The sequence below is a fragment of the Rhinoderma darwinii genome, chromosome 1 (genome assembly GCF_050947455.1).
Source record: "Rhinoderma darwinii isolate aRhiDar2 chromosome 1, aRhiDar2.hap1, whole genome shotgun sequence".
Classification (NCBI taxonomy): domain Eukaryota; kingdom Metazoa; phylum Chordata; class Amphibia; order Anura; family Rhinodermatidae; genus Rhinoderma; species Rhinoderma darwinii.
Window position 1 is genome coordinate 99,520,982 of NC_134687.1, and position 21,247 is coordinate 99,542,228.

The following is a 21,247-nucleotide window of genomic DNA, read 5'->3' on the forward strand; positions in this document are numbered from 1 at the left end:
CGTTGGACTACGTCAAGGATTCGTTGGACTACGTCGATGATTTACACTTTATATATTTTTTTAAAATAAAATGGTCAAAGAGGTTTGTGTAGGGGCGTTTTTATTTCAATTAAAAAAAAAAGTTTTTGTCTGTTTTTTTAATACTTTATTACCACCTTAGTAATGGCAGTAGTCTGATTGTTGATGTCCACTACTAGTGTTAGCCAGTAAAAAACTAGTGTTAGCCAGTAAAAAGGCCAACACTAACCACCCATTATTACATTGGGACCCACCGCCACCAGGGGTGCCGGGAAGAGTCGGGTGCAATCCAGTACCCGACCATCTGTAGTGATGGACGGGCACCGGGGCGGCCGCAGGCTGGTATTATCCAGCTGGGAAGTGACAGAAACCTTGGCCCTTCCCATCCTTGTAATGCTAGGCTGCTGCTGTTATGTTGTATCTGACTGGTTATGAAATATTAGGGGGAACCCACGTAGTTTTTTTCAACAATTTTTTTTTAATTAAAAAAAAACGACGTGGGATCCCCCATTTTTCATAACCAGCCAGATACAACATAGCAGCAGCATTACCAGGGTGGGAAAACAAAAAACCGTCTTCCTTTTGGGTTTTTGTCCCTCCCAGCCTTATAATACCAGCCTGCAGTCGCTCCAGTACCCGACCATCACTATAGATGGTCGGGTACTGGGTGGTACCCGCGCCTTCCCGACACCCCTGTTGGCGGTGGGTAACAGGGTAATAATGGGGGGTTACTGTTAGCCTTTTTACTGGCTAACGCTAAGCCCTGCCTTACTATGGACGCCGTCATGCAGACAACGGCCATTACAAAGGCGGTAATATAATTTAAAAAAAAAACAAAGACATAAGAAAACATTTTTTATTGAAATAAAAACTCTCCCACACAACTCTCATTCACCATTTTATTTAAAAAAAAACAACAAAAAAAAACTTACATTATCAAAGTAGTCCAACTTAACTATGACTAAATGGTCCAGCCAAACCTAGCAAAAAAATAAAAGCTAGCAGTATTAATAATATAAAACCTATACTTTTTTCTCCCCTGCACCACAATACAAACTAGAGGTCAAGGAAAAATAATTTCCCTTCATGTAACTCTGCTTCCTGTCAACTGAAAAGTCATCCACCAGAGGGAATTTTTTTTCCCCATTGTGGAGTACAAGAAAGTCTAATTCCCAGGTGGCGCTTTCTTGTACTCATCGAGAAACATTTTTCCTTCTGACATATGATTTTTCCGTTGACAGGTGACAGAGTTCAATAGGGGTGGTGTTAGGGGGAGGAAGGGGGGTGGAAATATGGTCTGTTCACAATTTGTGTTTTTCCACCCCTGCCCTAGATTTCAATCCTATATCCGCCCCTGTGTGCAGAATATCACAAGTTCACAACAGAGCTTGCAGCGGAGAAGCGCACGCCCCTGTGGACCACGATACAGAGAGCGCGTCTAACGAGTGAGTATGGCAACTCTGCACCTCTCCTCAGCCTCCACATGTTATTGGATGAGAGTAGGAGGAGAAGGGCGGACTGTGGCTGATAACATTCACTGCTGGTATATATTTATATGTGCGGTATATTCACTGCTTCTATATATGGATCTGTGCGGTGTATAAACTGCTGGTACATATTTATTTATTTATTTTTTGCTTTGCTACTGTTCCAAATTCCTTTTTTTCTAAATATAAATTTTTGCCCCTTGCAGTTAAAGGGGTTGTTCCAAGATTAAATGTTACCCCCCGTCTATAGGATAAGACATAACATGCTGATCGGTGGGGGTCCGACCACTGGGACCCCCACTGATAATTAGAACGGTGGTCCTTTGTACCCCTGAGTAACTGGAGCGGCAGGTTGTGTGCTTGACCTGCAGCGTCATTAACTCAGTGGTACGAGGGACCCCCACTGATCAGCATGTTATCTCCTATCCTGTAGAGAGAGGATAACAATTAATCTTGGGACAACCCCTTTAACCCCTTCCCCCTGCTTGCATTCTGGGTCCTAATGACCAAGCCATTTTTTAAGTTTTTTCATCGTCACATTCGAAGAGCTATAACTATTTTATTGTTCCGCCGATGCAGTTGTATGAGGGCTTGTTTTTTGCGGAACGACTTGTAGTTTTTGTTGGTACCATTTGAGAGTACATGCGACTTTTTGATCACTTTTTATCACATTTTTTTAAAGTCAGGATTAACAGAAAACAGCAATTTTTCCATTGTTTTTTATTTTATTTTTTACAGCGTTCACCGTGCGGGTTAAATAATGTAACAGCTTTATAGTCGGGGTCGTTATTTTATTAACTTTATTCAACTTTAATTTTTTTACTTGTCCTACTAGGGGACTTTCATATGCGATCATCCCATCGCATTTATAATACACTGCAATACTTTTGTATTGCAGTGTATTACTGCCTGTCCGTTTAAAACGGACAGGCATCTGCTAGATCATGCCTCCGGCATGACCTAGCAGGCATTCATTACAGGCAGACCTGGGGGCCTTTATTAGGCCCCCAGCTGCCATCGCAGACACAGACACTCGGCGATCTTATCGCCGGGTGTAAGAGGGATGAGAGGGAGCTCCCTCCCTCTCTCCAAAACCACTCAGATGCGGTGCACGCTATTGTGCACCGCATGTGAGGGGTTAAACGGGTGAGATCGATACGAATATCGATCTCACACGGCAGAGCAGGGACGCCCCCAGCCCTCAGCTGCCTCCAGCAGCTGAGAGCAGGGAGATTTCACGGCTCCCTGTTCTGTTTACTTTATTGTAATGCAGCGCCGTGGAATAGCGGCGCTGTAGAATAAAGCCCATTAATGACCGCCGTGAAAAGGCTAATCGGCGGTCATTAAGGGGTTAAGGCCTGAACATGCAGTGAATAGTTTTCAGATTATATTACTAGCTCGATGATTACATTCATTCCTAGTCCGGTCTGTGTAGTTTTGGTTTACAAATATTACGGATTGGTTGTACAGATCCAACAGACGTGGACAGAAAAAGTGCAGCATGCGTTACTGTACTGACTGTAAAGAGCCATTAAAGGGGCCCTGAAACAAGTTTGAACACTGACACTGTTGTTTCATTTTTGTGTTTGCATTTTGGATACACGTTGCCCTGGTCATTTTACTAGTACTTAGAGCTGATGCAATATAGGGATATTTACTACACAATTGCCTGTAGCATTATGAGACCTTGCAGCTTATAACAATGATGTTCAATAATGTATTTTTTTGTTCACACAGTGTTAATTCTTTTGTTTAGTTTTACAAGTTGTTTCTTACTTAGGATTTTTATTTTTTTTTGTTTGTGGATGGGGGGGGGGCGCCATTTCTATTTTCGCCTTAGTGAGCAGAAAAGCTAGAATCGGCCCTGCCCCTTCCCGCCGAAGCCCTTTTTCAGATGTTCATTTTCGTTTTTTCCTCCCCACCTTCCAAGAGCCATAACTTCTTTCATTTTCCGTCGATATAGTACTATGAGGGCTTGATTTTTGCGGGAGGAGGTGTCGTTTTTTGTAGCACCATTTATTGTGCCATATAATGTACTAGGAAACGGGAAAAATATATATTTGTGGGGTAGAAAATGGAAAAAACAGCGATTCCGACATTGTTTTTTGTACGTCGTTTTTACGGAATTCACTGTTCAATTAAAACAACATGTTAACTTTATTCTGTGGGTCAATACAATTACGGTGATACCAAATATATATAGTTTTTTCGATATTTTACTACTTTTACAAGTAAAAACCTAAGTGTAAAAAAGAAAATTTATTTTGAGTCGCCAAATTCCGAGAGCCATAACTTTTTTATTTTTCCGTGGATTAAGTGGTATGAGGGCTTTTTTTTTGCGGGATAAGCTGTAGTTTTTAATAATACCATTTTGGTCTACACGTGACTTTTTGATCACTTTTTATTTCATGTTTTGTCGGAGATGAGGTGACCAAAAAATAGAGATTCTGGCGTTTACAATATTTTTTTTTGTACGGCGTTCACCGTGCGGATTAAATAATGATATATTGTAATAGTTCAGACTTTTTACAGACGCGGCGATACCAATTATGTTTATTTATTTATTTATTTTTTACTATGCTCTAGGGGGAAAATGGGAAAAGGTTTTTTAACTTTTAATTTTAAATTTTTCTTTTACATAAAAAAGAACTTTAACTAATTTTCACTTTTTTTTATTAGTCCCCCTAGGGGACTTCAACCAGCGATTGTTAGATCGCTTGCCCGATATACTGCAATACTAATGTGCTTAAAAGGTGCACAAAGATGGCGGATCTGGGGGCCTTCATTAGGCCCCCAGGCAGCCATAGCAACCATCGCCCCCCCGCGATTGCGTTGCGGGGGGCGCGATGAGCTGTTAGAGGGGCTCATCCCCTCTTTCTAATGATTTAAATGCTGCGGTCGGTATTAACCGCAGCATTTAACGAGTTAAACGAGCGGGACCGCGCTCGAGCGCGATGCCGCTCGTTACTTTGAAGTGTCGGCTGCAACATACAGCCGACACTGGCATCTGTGAGCCCATTCCATACTTCCCCTAGCCGACTTTGGCATATGGATACTTTCGGCCAAATGCTTGTTTGACTATTCCTCCCAAATCCACCACAACCATGCACACTTAGCTTGGTAGAGCAAGCATGTTTATTTCAATGGGGAGAGAAGAGAACAAGTGGTTTATCTCCTGGAGAAACAAAGGATCAAGCATAGTGAAATGCGACATGCCCGATCCTTCTTTCCCACAAAATCTGCCACTAAAAGTGCCTGAAGACCTCCATATACATTATCCAACCAACACTTTTAATCTAATGTGTATGGTCAGCTTTAGACACTCTAGTATACGGAGGCAGGACAAGCTCTTTTGATGCCCAAATTCTTTTGACGCCCCATGTATATTTCAGAATGTGCCCCCCTGAATTTGGCATCATAGCTGTCGGATGGACAATCATTTCTTTAATTGTCGCATGTGTGTACCCTCCCAACAAACCTTAGGGTTCTTATTTATAATATATATTCCTCTTTTTCCTACACACCATATTTCCCCCACACATGTGTAGTTCTTAGTGCAAGGCCAGCTGGCCACCCTACCTCATATCTGTACTAGGGTCCAGCAGCTCCTCTTCCTCTTCTCTCACTCCCTTCAATCAGTTGCTTTTCTCTACAGGGAAGTACTACTTGGTTCCCGTAGGCACTTTTCAAGCAATAAAAGTCTATTCCTGTATCACGGTTTTCTCAAAAAGTCATTAGAGGGAAGCTCACATCGTACACTGAAACCTACTGCATCAGCTGTAGCTCAGACACAGTGTCCAATGGGTTGTACAAACAAATGTAAAAACAGAGTATTGTTTTCTTGGTTTTAAATTTATAAATTGCACTCTTTTTAGGCAACCGACTACTTTGCCTTATATTCATCCCGGCCCTGCTAGGACAATAAGCCTCTACTACTCTACTCAGTAACCTAATCGGGTAGGGTGTAATCTATGGTATGATCCTCAGCTGGCCTCAGGTAACTATATTAATGGTCTGTTAAACTGGACTAATCCACTCTGTGTAAGTGAAAGACATAACTTAAATGTGAGTGGGTCCTAACGCAAAGTCTCTAGCAGGGCCCCCCAACTCATATGCTATGTACAATATAAGTGTTTTCCTATGTAGCAGGGGCCTGGTGCGACTAGAGCCCATACATCCCCTGAAGTTATGCCTCTATCTCTAAAGGCAGGCCCCTTGATTGCTGGCTTCTTCAATAGAAAGAAAGATGGGCACAATGGGGCACTTTTATGAAGACTGGCACAACAGTAAGCTCTATGCCAGTGTAGAGAACTGTTCTACCATTTTCTATATTGACCATCAGGGTACATTCCTGGTAAGGAATACAGTACAAAGTACCAATCAACACCAGATGGGACTTCACTTTGTTCACTATCACTTTTGTAGAAGTGTAGAAATTAATTGTAGGGATGACGAATGTTTGGTAGATTAGGAAATGTGTTCCAAAGCGTGATTTGTACAGCGTTTGTTTGTGCTGTATTAATCACTAAGGCTAGTTTCACACTGCATTTGGGCACTACGTTAGGCGGGATCGCTATAACGTATGGCCCAGACTTATGCAACTGTTTGCCTATACAGATGCAAACACCTGACATTGACTTCCATTGAAAAGAAAACAAACGTATACCATGAGGTATACGTTATTTTCTGTTTGTGCAAACAGTTGTATTGAAAAGCATTGAACAGTATAGTTGAGGCAAAGGTAAACCAATGCATATCAGCCAAACCTATGCCAAAGGGACACTCTTTTGGCATATGCCAAACATAGTCCCCCTATGTGATGTGAACATAACCTATGTGAACATGAACTCATGTTTTCTACACAGCTTTTACCAGTATAGAAACATTTTGCATACGGTGCTATTAAAGGAGCCCTCCCACAAAATGTTTTATTCTTTGGCCCATTAGAGAGGCACATTATGTAAATTGTGGTGAAGGTAATTTTCTTATCGGTGGCAGTATTTGTGAGTTATCCTCTCCTTTCTGGTCCTCAGCTGTGTCATGTGACCAGGAATAGGACTCTCCAACTGACACAGCGTCTCATGTGTGGACAGGAAGTCAGTTTCTCTATTCATTACTATCACAGCCTCGATGTGAGTCTTATAGGAATGAATGGAGAAACTGACTTCCTGTCCACACATGAGACGCTGTGGCAGTTGGAGAGTCCTATTCCTGGTCACATGACACAGCTGAGGACCAGAAAGGAGTGGATGAGTTTGCCAGTGCATAGATACATTTTCATTCTAAAATATTTAAGAGTGTATGACTACTGCGTTTCTGTGCTTTTTATGTCAGAGAGGATTGACTCACACATCACTACATGTAGACTCTTGGGGTCACGATCCAGAGGAGGCAAGCCGGAAAAGCCCCCTAGGATCTGTGAATAGAAGGATGGGCGAACTTTGAAAATTCAATGAAATATGGATGACACAGGAAAATATAAGATCTATTTATGTAAAGAAAAAAATGTGTAATAGATGAACTTGGCATATAAAACATGAATACAGTGCTCTAAGGCATATTCAGGTTTAGTGTCTCAGGTGTTATTTACTGTTTGAAAAGGACATGTCTATAGATGAGTTACCCTGAGCCATTTAGACCAAAATTTCTTTGACCTATAACTTCAAGTAATCATAGTACAATCATTTATTATTTTATCAGTAATTTGTACATAGTGCATCTTTTGTCTTTTTTTTAAAGGTAATGTTTAATAAAAATTTACCTGGCAGTTAATCATTTATAATTCTATTTCATCTGGTATCCACCAATATAGTCTTGAAATAAACCAGAAATTCCAAACACACTGGAGTTATATGAGGGATGGTGTCGGGGGAAAATGGCAACTAATACAAATTTAGACAGTTTGCTGTATTGGTGTAAAATTGACTCTCCGGGCAAAACTGATACACTGTAGTATGCCTAGCACAGGACCTGAGGGGATGATAAGGGTGTGATCACATCAGCGTTGCCCTTCCGTTCATGGGGTCCGCTAGACCTTTCCGTCAGAGGAACCCACGAACGGAAAGGCAAACGGAAACCATAGCTTACATTTGCATTACCATTGATTTCAATGGTAATGCTTCTGTTCTAAATGGTTTCCGTTTGTTTCTGTTCTGCATGGTTTACGTTTTTTTTGCGGAAACAATATCGCAGTCGACTATGCTATTATTTCCGCCATTAAAAGGAAACCTGATGGAACATGAGACAAACAGAAACCATTTACAAAGGAAGCATTACCTTTGAAATCAATGGTAATGCAAATGGAAGATATCGTTTCCGTTTGCCTTTCCGTTCATGGGTTCCTCCCACTGAAAGGTCTAGCGGAACCCATGAACGGAAAGGTGACGCTGATGTGAACAGGCTCTAACACAAGGATTCCCTTTATTCTACAGGATCTGCACTAGGCATAACAGAGTGTATAATTTTGCTCAGAGTGTTTCTTATAAATAAATATTTTTTGTGTTGCACTGTATGATAGGGGCAGAAATCAAGGTGCCCATTACAAAATTTATACTTTGCCCCCCTAATCATCAGTCATTTGGGAAACATGGGAGATGGCCATCAAATTGATATATCTGGCTGATCACTTACAGCTACAGTAATAATCGGTGCATTTTTAGCAGGTTCCGCTCAATAAACATGTTTCATCAAATTTATTTGCCCGTGGCCACTTTTAGTTGGACCCTGGCCCTTCAACAGACACATGGAAAATTCAGAGAATTGTGTGATTTTATTTCTCTCAAATATTGCCTACTTTAGTATAGAGGACCCAACCCTGGGGACAAGGGTCAAGTACTCCACTTAAATCCCCCAATATAATCTCTCCCCAGTTACATACTTTCTGAGGTTGAAAACAGAGACGTTTCCAGTTGAACTTTTCTCAGACTTAGCTGTTTGACCGAGAGGAAGGAAAAACGAAACCCTCTGGTCAATTGTTTCCTCACATCACCTCTCGTAGGAAAATGAACTATTATTTCCATAGGCCACATAGGTAGTCAAATAGGCTCCCTTGGTCTGATTAACACTGTCCTTCAGCTCCCACTTAATATATTAATCTTATCTCTCGAGATCCTTAGTCATGAGGTAAATGTCCAGCGTTAGTTTAAATTCTGATAATGTTTTTTTCATTCTAATTATTTTTTGTGGTAGTTTCGTGACTATTAATAGATGGTGGCTTTTGAACTAGCCAAGGCCTCTGTGTTTTCTTGCCAGGGGGTTTCCTTTAACTATAAAGGGAAAAAAAAACAACATATTTTTATTTTATTTTATTGAAACAATAAATAAAAGCCAATAGTATAGTATTTGGTTTAAATAACAGCTTTCTGGAAAATTTTCCACACAGTCTTTTATTAATTCTTGGAAGAATCCTCCCATAATCTGCTGCTTTTGCTTCTTGTGTCTGTAAATAATTTTTACTGTGACCACATAATAAATAACATACAATTTAATAAAGTCATTATTTATTATTTCCCACTGAATACTATTTATTTAATAGAGGGTATTCAGTGGGAAATACGGCAGTTTTTTTCTAGTGTGCTGTAAACAAGCAGGCACATAGAAGCGTTGTACAGAATGAAACCGCCACCTGAGAAATGTTCTAGATTGCCCGAGATGTGAAAATGAAAAGCTTGTCACTCAGACGCAGACACGCTGCCCTTCTCCTCAGACTGCAGATTGTGATTTGCATTTCCAATCAGACTCCCAAGCTTCCACATTCTCCCTCAAAATGGCACTGGCACTATATATCCTTCCCTGTGGTGTAAAGACAAAGGAATCCGTCCTTTCATTTCCAATGTATTCCAGTGCCCGCCAGCAATGTATATATGAAACAAGTGTGCCAACCTATAACTGTATCTCTCGGTGACATCATGCTTGTGTTGCACACCTAATTCCTTCCCCCATTTACTGTACATTGCAACTCGGGGGCTGTAAATAGCATTGTGATCAATAAAAGCAACACATAGAACCAGCAAAGCATGTAATTTGTAATGGGTCTAATTGGGAGAACAGCCCCTACTGCAGCAGACAGAGCCCACAGACATTTGGGCTTTTCCACTTTGCCAGCAAGTAGGGGGTATTTGCAGTTGGTGGTCTGCTTTCAGTCGAGATACGCCCCTTCATCTGTTCTCACTGCAGATTGTTCCCAATTTCAGGCTCAGAATACAACCCTTAGCTTCTAGACTGTATGTGCAATTGTAGCCGGAGACAGGAAAACTGAGCTTCTCTATCTACCTTCCCATATATAACTGAATGAGAAGCAGTTGCAGTACCTGCTTGTACTGGTGTGTACAATGGCAAGCTTTGAGCAGAGGAATTGATCATCTTCATGGAAGAATAATTTGAATGAAATTCCACTTGACAGGCTGTCTCCAAGCAAAAGCCAGGCAGTGAGGGAGTGTGTGCAGCACACAAGGCTCGCTCAGCCACTGCTGTAGGTGCACAGCCACATAGACACTGTAGCTACATCTCATTACAGCTCTTAATAGTTTCTTTCCAGCAAGAGAGAGGTGGACATGGAGGAAAACATGGAAGAAGGACAGACACAGAAAGGTAATGTATTTATGTGATTACTATATATCCTCTTGCCTTGCAATATGTGCTGCCAGGATTAGCAAAACCCTCTTATTCCTTTTCTGCACTGTATATGGCAATACTGGCACATACATACACAGCTATGTAACGGAGGCTGTGGAGAAGGCGCTGAACCTGTTCCCATCTGAAGAACACAAATCTTCATTTATTTTAGCCTTTCACGCTTGCCTTGCTGGGAAAAATTAGAACCTCAGTGTGAACTGTGCAACAGACACTGACAATATGGATAGGTAGCTGGGCTCACAAAGAAGTCAATGTAGCCATTAATTCCATGATTCAATGGAGCAAAAGAATTGGGATGAAGATTTACATAGAGCTAGAGGGGTGACCATTATTTGTCTCTGTTCTATACTACGGTTCTTTTAGACATGGTACATATTCGTCTGTTGTGTATTACTATACTGTTTTACTGCATGTTACATTACTGTTGTATCACCGTACACCGCTTGTTTACTGCTGTGAGCAACAACCCGCACATTATCCAATTCTGCAGAATTGGCGTTATAATAATCTGCTTTGCAGGTTTTATTTTTGCCTTTAAATGATTATATTTAGTAGCTGATGCAGCGTGTTGGGGAATTATGCAAACTGGTCACTGGGTTTTTATTTGCCACATCTTTCATCTGTGGTGTTGCTCTCTCTCATTAGACCTGACCTACTTACGCTAAATGAATCCTGTTTTTTTATGCTGACTTGTTTTTCTATGTCTTTGTGCATGAAATTCAAGGGGATCTTGATTATGGTAACCTGCTTCCAGCAGGTGTATTGCAATATGTATACATTTTATTCATTAGATTTGACCTGGGCTATGATGGAAACCATAATCAATAATAATCAGAAAGTGATTGATGCGTTTTAATTAAAAAATACAGTGGTGTGTAGCTATGAAGTAATACAGACAACATGATGCTTCAGGAAAAAAAAAAAAAATTCCATTATTTTGGGGGCCATGTTGACGTATTGTTTACTTGGTATTGTAAGATTTTTAAATCTCATGATACAATTTAATAATTAATCGAGGAGCCCAAACGTCATGATTGACACTGTTGCTTTGTTGTTTCATTTTCTATATTTACATAATACATTGTTGTCTGTGTATTGTAATGTATTGTATACAACAAAATATTGTCTATAGGAAAATTATATTTTCTTTACATTTGAGTTTATTTTGCTTATTTGCTAAATGTGAGCTTGTAGAATGGATAACATTTAGGCTTTGTCTTCTATACTTTTTATTTCCTCCATTTCCTAAAATGCATAGAATGAAGATTTACAGATCCAGTGATTTCTACAATACTGACATCCTGTGGTAGCTGTGTAATTCTGATCTGTCCCTGAAGTTTATGATAGACACTAATTGTTCACAATTTCATGCCTCAGGTCTCAGATTTGTCACTAGTCCCAACTCAGTACATCTAGGTTGGACCTACAAATAAGGTATAAGGCCTACTGTGGGTAGGTGATAGTCCCATATTATTAGGCTTCATTCACATGTACCGGAAAATTTCTGCAGCAAATCTGGATGGAGCCGTGCGGAATTCCACAGTGGAAAATCCATACCAAATTGCTTGCAAATTTGCCATTGCGGATCAGCAAAAAAATAAAAAATAAATAAAAATAAATAAATCTGTTTTCACCTTCCCAATCTTTTGCCACTCCCCTGGTAGCGCTAGACGGATCCCCTGATGGTCTCTGTATACTGGCACCCAGCCTCTGATTGGCTGCAGTGGTCATGTGTATACATGACATGTCGTCGCTGGAGGCCAGTATACAGAACCCTGCAGGGGTCCAGGCTAGTGTTACTAGAAGATCAGTAAAAGATTGGGAAGCTAAGTATAGTTTTTTTTAATGGTTTTTTTAAACAGTTTTTTTATTTTACAATTGTCCGCACCTCTATATTTTGCTGATGTTTCGCGGATAATCCACAGCCAAATACACAATCATTTTGTTTTGTTGCAAATTTTTAATTCTACATTGAACTCAATGGGAAAAATCTGTAACAATTCCGCAACCAATCTGTGGCAGAAATTGACATGCAGCAAATTGAAAGATGTGCAATTTCTGAGTGGTAAATTTCCACAGCGAGTAGATAGGATTTATTCAAATCTCATTCATTTTGCTGGTACTGTATTCCACTGCGGATTTTCCCTATGCAAATCTGGACGGAAAATCCACAGCATTTCTTCTACATGTAAACATAGCCCTAGAGAGTTATAATATTCTGAATTTAAATTGCTTTGTATATAAACATTGATTTTTGATCATATTTCAGATGTGAATTTAAATTTCTTTGTGTATAAAGAATATGAAAATGTATCAGTGTTAGTTTAGCCATCTGATACTGGACAATTTTCCTACACCAAAGATAGTATTTTATTATGTGATTGTGAGAAAAGCTTCCATCTCACTGTTAAAACTACAAAAAAACTACAATAACATACTGTACAATAGGTGTCATTGGAAAGTATTATAAGGCACTAGATGGAAAGTATCATCATGATCGTGGTAAATGTTCTGTCAGGATAAGGAATATACCTTTAGTAGGCAGTAAAAGCAGATGTCCAGTGTCAGCAATATAATGATATGTAACGTCATATTTATGAGTAATGCTTAACTCCCAAATTTTTGTTTAGTGTTGGCTGTTTTTTATCTTCTCCATTAGAGCGGATCTATGATCAGGCTAAGCAGCATTCACTGAAGTGAGTTTGAGGTAGTCTGATCTCATCGGTGGGCCAGGCTACATATGTTTCTCCCCTATACTTTGCACTGCAGCTCTGTTTGCATGGCGACAGAGATGCAGGTTAAGCCTCACTAAGGTGATTCTGAGATTTTGTTTTAAATCTACCGCCATTTGCGCTTCCTCTCTCTTAAAGTCTGATTGGGTATATTATAAACTTTTTTTGGGAGGTGAGAGCTCTGAATTAAGGGCCCAATTTAAAAAATATATCATTTAAACTACCCATACAATCTTCAGTTAGACCTCACTTTGCATAAAGCTGATTGGAAAAACTATAAATTTTGTCAATCCGTTAGACGTGCCAAAACTGGAGTCAATGTGTCCCATCTTCAGATGTGGATGTAGAACTATGACAAGTGTTCAATTCTCCCTCAGCACCACCGCAGGAGAAATTAAGCTTTACATAGCGCTCATGGAAATCAATGGGCTGTCTGAGTATTTCATGGATGTGCTCTGAGAAAGAAATAAAGAAAGAAAGCAAGAAAGAGAGAAAGAATGAAAGAGAGAAAGAAATAGGGACAGAAAGAAAGAGAGAGAAAGAAAAATAGCTATTCTTTGCAAGCCACTCTGTTAACTCAGAATTGCGTAATTTTGTTAAAATAGATTTTCCAAATAAGGCCATACGAATATGCTATTTTTTCTGTCTATGAATACAGCAGTTTGAAGAGTTAACACAACAAAAGCCATTGAAAAGCCATTAAAAAAGTAAAGTTAAAGTTTCTTGTTTCTTGTATTTAATGCGTTTAAAGTCAAGATAAAAATGACTACATCCGTATGTGTGTAGATAATATTAGATATTATGCTAAAAGTTAGATTCTTTAACACCTTAACGACCGCCCACTGTCTTTTGACAGTAGGCGGTGCAGGTGCTTAGTCTACAGCGTCGTCTTTTGGGGTCGCTGTAGAAGAGGCTGATGAGTGCTCCTGTGAGCGCTCATCCTCTAAGCAGGAGCTGTAACTGACAGCTGCTGATCTTAGAGCAGCATGCTAAATAAAGCTGGGTTCAGAAAACATTCCAACCCTAGCTGTTTAATCCTTTGATTGCCGCGGTCCATGATCAAAGGGAACTCCCCTATTTGATCGCATCATCAGAAACCCGCTGACATGATCAGAGACCAGGGAATCCCTCTGCAGTCAGCCCTGGGGACCTAGAAAGGACCCCAGGGCTGTCTGTTCAGTTTGCCTGCTGTTAGGGCACACTATGTGCTTCCCTAACAGCTGCCTGTGTCAAAGTGACACAGTATGATGTATTAGCATACAGGAGTATGCTAATACATTACAAGTAAAAAATAAAGTTATAAATAAAGTTATCCCTTAAAAAATTAACCACAAAAAATAAATAAAAAAAATGTCCCAAAAAAGTGTCATTATTTTGCATAAAATATATTTTATTGCCCCTACATTACATAAAAACAAAAAACCTACACATATTAGGTATCTACACAACCGCAATAACCTGAAGAATTAATTTAACAGGTTATTTAATGTGGAACGTGAATGGGATAAAAAATAAACAAGAAAAACAATCCAGAGAATCGCTTTTTCCTATATTCACACCGTAAAAATAATTTTTTTCTACCCCCAAACTGCAAAAAAAAAATACTAATTCTACCGCATAAAATGAGAAATGAGGCATCATACAGCCACGTCAATGAAAAAATAAAAAAGTTATAGCTGCTGAAATGCAGAGAGGCAAAAACAGAAAAATTTATCTGGTCATTAAGGCCATTTCAGGCTTGGTCATTAAGGGGTTAAAATAGTTGCTTATTATGTATCATGTCACTATTTGTTTTTTTAAATAAACCAAACATATACCCCGTTCAGTCATAACATTAAAACGACTTACGGGACTAAGTGAATAACATTGATTATCTCATTACAATGGCGCCTGTCAAGGGGTGGGATAAATATGGAAGCAGTCAGTTCTTTAAAGTGATGTGTTGGAAGCAGGAAAATGGGGCAAGTGTAAGGAACTGAGCAAATATGATAAATGCTGAATTGTGATGGCTAGATGACTGGGTTAGAGTATCTTCAAAACCACAGGTCTTGTGTGATGTTCCCGGTATGCAGGGGTTAGTAGCTACCAAAAGTCGTTCAAGGAAGGACAACCGGTGAACTGGTGACAGGGTAATGGGCACTATTCCCTTTAAGCAAAACCCGCTGATCAGAGACAGTCTGTGCTCCTGCAGATTCCCTGAGCTCTTCCCTTATTGATTGGACAGAGCGCTGATGAAGCTACAGTTACAGCTGATCAGTCCTTTTTATCCCCTCCCTGCACTAATCTCTATGATCAGTGGAGGGAGGAAACAGGAAGCTGAACAATCAATGTGTCACTTCCTGCAACAGAGTCTGTGTGAGGAAGGGGACCATGTGGAGGAGTCTGTGAGATTGGGGGCATGGAAACAATTTGTGTAACAGAAAGAAGAAGGGGAGTAGTCTGTGAGAGAGGGGAGCATAGGGAGCAGTCTTTGTAAAAGAGGGGGAATGGGGAGCAGTCTGTAAGAGAGGGACGTATGAGAGCAGTCTGTGAGAGAGGGAAGCATTGAGAGCAGCCTTTGTAACAGAGGTGGACATGGAGAGCAGTCTGTGTGAGACGGAGGCTTATGGGGAGCAGTCTCTGAGAATGGGGGGACAAGGGAGCAGTCTGTGTGAGAAATAGGGGCATGGAGAGAAGTCTGTGTAACACAGTGGCGCAAGGGCAGCAGTCTGTGTAACAAAGGGGGTGCATAAAGAGCAGTCTGTGTAAAAGATGGGGGCTTGGATAGCAGTCTAACGGGGGTCTAGAGGGCAGCAGTCTATGTAACGGGGGGGGGGGGCATAGAGAGCGGTCTGTGTGAGGAGGGGAGAAGTCTGTCCATTCTACCCTCAGCCTTCCTGCTTGGGACAATGTTGGAGCCTGGATGGGTGAGTAACTCACTGGACATCAGATATGCAATAATCACCCTTTCTCTACCCTAAGCCAGGTATATTGACATTAACCCTTCCTCTAGACCACCAGGGTTGCAGACATTGACCTCTTTTCTGTCCTAGACCACCAGGGTTGCAAACATTAATTCCTTCTACGCCCTAGACCCCAGGGATGTAGCATAAGCCCATCAACTACTCCAGCTAATTATGGCAAATTATTTGGTGCCATACAGCAATTGATATTTGCCGCAGTGTTGGATTGTCTAATTTAGCCCATCTGGTCCGATCCCACAGCAGAGCTACCGTAGAAAAAAATTCAGAAAAAATGAACGCTTGCTATGGTAGAAAGGCACACCCTAATGCCCATGCTGACCCCTGTGCATCAAAAGCGCCTCCAATAGGCACGTGAGCATCAGAACTAGACTATGGAGCAATGGAAGAAGGTCCTCTGATTTGACTCACATTTTCTTTTACATCATTTGGACAGTGCATGTGCGTCACTCACCAGGGGAAGAGATGGCACCAGAATGCATGGGAATAGGCAAGCCGGTGGAGGCAGTCTTATGCTCTGGGCATTGTTTTGCTGGGAATTCATTTGGATGTTCCTTTGACACCTACTTAGATGGTACCACCTGCCAAAACTTGCAGACCAATTACACCCCTTCATCCCAACAGTAATCCCAAATGGCAGTGGCCACTTTCATATAATGTATCCTACCACACTACAAAATTTGTTCAGGAATGGTTTGAGGAATATGACAAAGAGTTCAATGTATTGACTTGGTCGCTAAATTTCCCATATCTCAATTAGATCTGTGGGATGTTCTGGAAAAATTGGTCCAATCCATGGGGCCCCACCTCGCAACTTTAAAGGATCTGCTGCTAACATCATGGTGCCAGTTACCACAAGACATGTTCAGAGGTCTTTTTAAGTCTATAAACTCAACAGTTTAGAGCTGTTTTGGCCGCACAAGGGGGACCTACACAATATAAGACAGGTGGTTTTAATGTTATGGCTGTTCAGTGTATGACATGTTATAAGGGAGACAATTGATTGAAGGAACTTGAGATTTTCTGTTGTTTATTAGCATCATGAGGTAGAGGGCCTACATATTTGTAGGTCCTCTACCTACATATATCTACATATTTGCTTTATAGTTTGCCTTAGCTCTACAACAATGCAGACTTTTTAATTTGAATTACAATTCACATAAAAGAGTCTGCATTGTTGTAATATATTGCTAAAGGATTACGACTATTAGAGACTACATTCCCATATAATCGCATGGAAATATGCCACAAATTTCAATATTGTCTTCTTTTGTGAAGAACACTTTTGTGAGTTCCTTGACTTTACATAGGATATGTTTTGAATAGCATCATCTGCGTTACAGGGGTATTACCATCATAGACATTTATTGCATATCCACAGTATATGTCTGATAGATGCAAGCCCCAGTTCTTTCTCTAGCTCTAGAACCTCATCCAGCATGGAATAAATGGAGAGGTGGTGCGGCTCCCTCCATTCACGTATATGGCATAAATGTTTAAGACGGGAATAACCCTTTAAACTAGCCATACACATTAGATGTCTTTTGGCCGAACAGCTATTGCTTCCATCTCTACCATGAACATGCTTGCTCAACCAAATTTATATTAATGGAGGAAGGGTAATAAACTCTACCAGACCCCTCTAGCAGCGTATTATTTCATGCGGGAACAAAGGACAAGGCATGTTGAAATCCAACATGAGATAACAACCTGACATCAGGAAGTTCACATATACAATAGATTGTCGGACGACCCTGCCGAAATCGGAAGCCTTAGTCTCAGTATTTATTGTAGTAGTATTTTGATATTGCCTTCATGGACTAAGATCAGGAGGAACAAAGCTATAACCAGTGCCCAGGTAGGATAGGATCACGCTGTGACGTCACTTCCTCCCGCAGGTCCTTCACCAAAGCGACGGAAGACTGAACAGTCATCGCCTCCAGCCGCTGCAGATTCGGATAAACGTCAAGCTGGGCTCGAATGAAGAGAAGTGTATGACACTGATTGGTCAGCATCATACACTTTTCTACACAACGCCCACTTGGTGAATAGAAAACAAACCGCCTAGTTGGGCATTTTGAAAAAATTTGCATCAATCTAAAAATTTTCATAACTTGGTCAATAATAAAGTTTAAAAAACAAAACAAAACAGTAGTTATCTACATAAAAGCACCTATTAGATTAGGTAGGAGATAGGGATGTTATGAACTGGTGACAGAGCCTCTTTAAAGGCACGTAGCCTATATTCTAAAACCAACCCATGAGCCCAGAAACGTTATCACTCATATAGATGTAATGGTCAGTCTCTGCTAACAGCAGTAGAATTAATATACTGACTATACTAGAGGGAAGCGTCAGCAGACCGCTATCCCAGAGTTGATTCTGAGCTGATGGTATGTTAAAAACATTCAACAAAGCCCCCCGACATGTTTCGCTGAAATTACGTCTTAAGGGGTACAATGGAGAAATGGCGACGGAAACCGCAAGTCTGAGGCTTATAAAACCTCGTAGAACGTTTCTAGATGAGGACCAGCGCACAGGAGCCAATGAGGTGACTTGGTGTATCGTTGGTCATTCAGACACATTTGATAGTCAGCGGACTTAGCCAATACACAAAGCTCCTACAAGAGCCAATTGCTTCTTACGTACGTAGCATGCTCAATAGCAGCAAAACACACAGAGTCTAAGTATGCACGTGGACTAAAGGCCCTTTTACACCGGGCAATTATCAGGCAAACGAGCATTCACAGAATGCTCGTTCCCGATAATTGCTCATGTAAACAGGGCAATGATCAGCCGATGAACGAGCAAACTCGTTCATCGGCTGATTGAATGCTTTTAAATGCAAAAATTATTATCATTGTCAGAAGCACATCTCTCTGTGTAAACAGGGAGACGTGCTGACGGCATGATAGAAATATATGTGGACGAGCGATCAGAGTAACGAGCGTCCATCTCTATACATAACTCCTTGTGAAAGGAGCAAACGAGTGCCTATCAACGAGCTGTCTCGTTGATCGGTGCTCGTTTACACGGGGCCGTGTAAAAGTACCCTTAGTTAAGTTTATGATATTCTTAAAGACGGCACATTCTCAAAGACTTAGTGCCATCAGATAATGCTGCCAGATAACAGTACAGGAGAAAGCATGGATATCTATTCTGTTGGATAGGGCATACATAGGTTGCAGTAATGCACAGACTCTCATATACAATAAAAATATTTATCACAGTGGCTCATGCTGGATAATAAATTTGGTGCATCTTTAGACACTTAAGTCTAACTTTAATCCACCTTGGAGCTGGTTTAGTTTGCAACAAATATTCGTGCCAAAAAATTTCAAAAAATTGCCCACATTTTCTGGAAATTCAAACAAACCAAAATCACGCCTATTTTCTAAAAATACAAACTACCCTGTCGAGCATGGCACCGTCAGCTTCTGCTGCCCAGATAGGGAAGCAAATTCTCGCATTAAAGTGAATAATTCTGCTGATGGCTCAACGCTTTCTTTTGCGTAAACCGCCTTACCCCTAGTTCCCATTAATGGCAGATATTACCTTCCGGCTCAAACTTTATCTTTTTGTAGACAGGGTAGAGACTAAACGATACAAAGCAAAACCTTTATTGTAGCACATTTCTCACAAACTGAAATTTGGGACCTTGTAGTAAAATTTCAACATACCACTTGGTACCATACTGAGAATTGGGAAGGATCATTAGGGATTTTGAAACAACTAGAATGATGAGCACAGAGATTTTCAAGGGAGAATGTTCTACCAGTTAAAACTAATCGTTCATGGGTTTATGTGTTATACCTTTTATACATGACTATATCTTCTTGTGATACTTTTCCATGCTTTGTTCTTGTCTGTACCATGGTTTGTTTTTCATAATCACGTTAATTAATTATGTTAAGGCAATTCTATTTTACACTGTTGGAAAAAGCGCCTGTTGCGCTTTCAGGTTTACATTCTATATCTATATCTATATTCTATATATTTATATACTTATTGTCTGTAACTTTAAATAATTTTTCAATAAAGACTTTTGGAAAAAAAAATTGCTTACTGGGCATTGGAAGTGCATTCTCATTTGGCATGGATGTGGCATGAACAATGTGCTTTAAAGGGTTTGTTTAACCTTGGCGTCCACCTTTTTAAAATTGCTTTGTGTCTGACTTTTATAAGCCCCGGCGATCTGTTATTATCATTGGTGGAGCAGGATCTAGATCAGAGGTCTCAAGCACGCGGCCCATGGGCCACATGTGGCCCCTGGGGCTGTCATCTGTGGCCCGCATGACACAGAGCCGCTAGTACAGTCTCTTCTCCGGGACTCTGGAATTCCCTGACATCGCTGTCCATATATGCACAGTGTTGTCAGGGTCTTCCTCAGTGCGTAGTCCCAGGCAGAGTGCTAGTATAGGCTCTGCTCCGGGACCCTGTGGAATCTACTGACATCGCTGTCCACATATGGACAGCGATGTCTGGGGCTTCCCCAGAGCTGGAGTCCCGGGCAGAGCGCTAGTATAGGCTCAGCTCTGGGACTCTGAGGAAGCCTCTGACATCACTGTCCATACATCGACAGTGATGTCAGGGTCATCCCCAGAGCAGGAGTCCCAGTGATGTCAGGAGCACAGCTGGAGTCCCAGGAAGAGCCTACTAGCGCTCTGCCTGGGACTCCAGCTCTGAGGTTTCCCCTGACATCCATGTCCATATATGGACAGTGATGTAAGGAGCAGAGCTGAAATCCCAGGCAGAGTGCTAGAAGAGGCTGTGCTACGGGACTTCAGCTCTGGGCAAGCCCCTGACATCACTGTCCATATATGGACACTGATGTTAACGGCTTCCCCAGAGTTCCGGCACAGAGCCTATACTAGTGCTCTGCTCCGGGACTCCGGCTCTGGGGTTTGCATTTGATATCACATTCTGGTCCAGGAGGATCCCCTCACGTCACTTTGTATGGACAGTGACATCAGGGGCTCCAACAGTAGAGGAATCCCCAGCCAAAGCATCGGCAACGCTCTGGCTGGGGATTCCACTCATAGAGGGCGCCCCAATGAAGCTATCTACTTGGGGTGTTTGTGGCATTATCTGCGGAGGGCACTGTGGCAGCATCTGCGGAGGGCACTGTGGCAGCATCTACAGAGGGCACTGTGGCAACATCTACAGAGGGCACTGGCAGCATCTACAGAGGGCACTGTGGCATTATCTGCAGAGGGCACTGTGGCATTATCTGCAGAGGGCACTGTGGCATTATCTGCAGAGGGCACTGTGGCATTATCTGCAGAGGGCACTGTGGCAGCATCTACAGAGGGCACTGTGGCAGCATCCACAGAGGGCACTGTGAGAGCATCCACAGAGGGCACTGTGGCACTATCTTAAAAGGGGCTGCCCAATCTTGACATGTGTGTCTGCCAAA

The 21,247-nt window shown here is 41.3% G+C and overlaps 1 protein-coding gene across 1 annotated transcript in view; it reads left to right on the top strand.

The window, feature by feature from the left end:
- The first annotated feature begins 9,628 nt into the window (after positions 1 to 9,628).
- The window catches only part of GPM6A (glycoprotein M6A), a 203,791-nt gene continuing 192,172 nt past the window's right edge, over positions 9,629 to 21,247 (top strand). Inside the window, exon 1 of the mRNA XM_075860239.1 lies at positions 9,629 to 10,094. Within this exon, the coding sequence (XP_075716354.1) occupies positions 10,058 to 10,094 (37 nt within the window). The 5' untranslated portion in view covers positions 9,629 to 10,057. The remainder of the gene's footprint in view (positions 10,095 to 21,247) is intronic.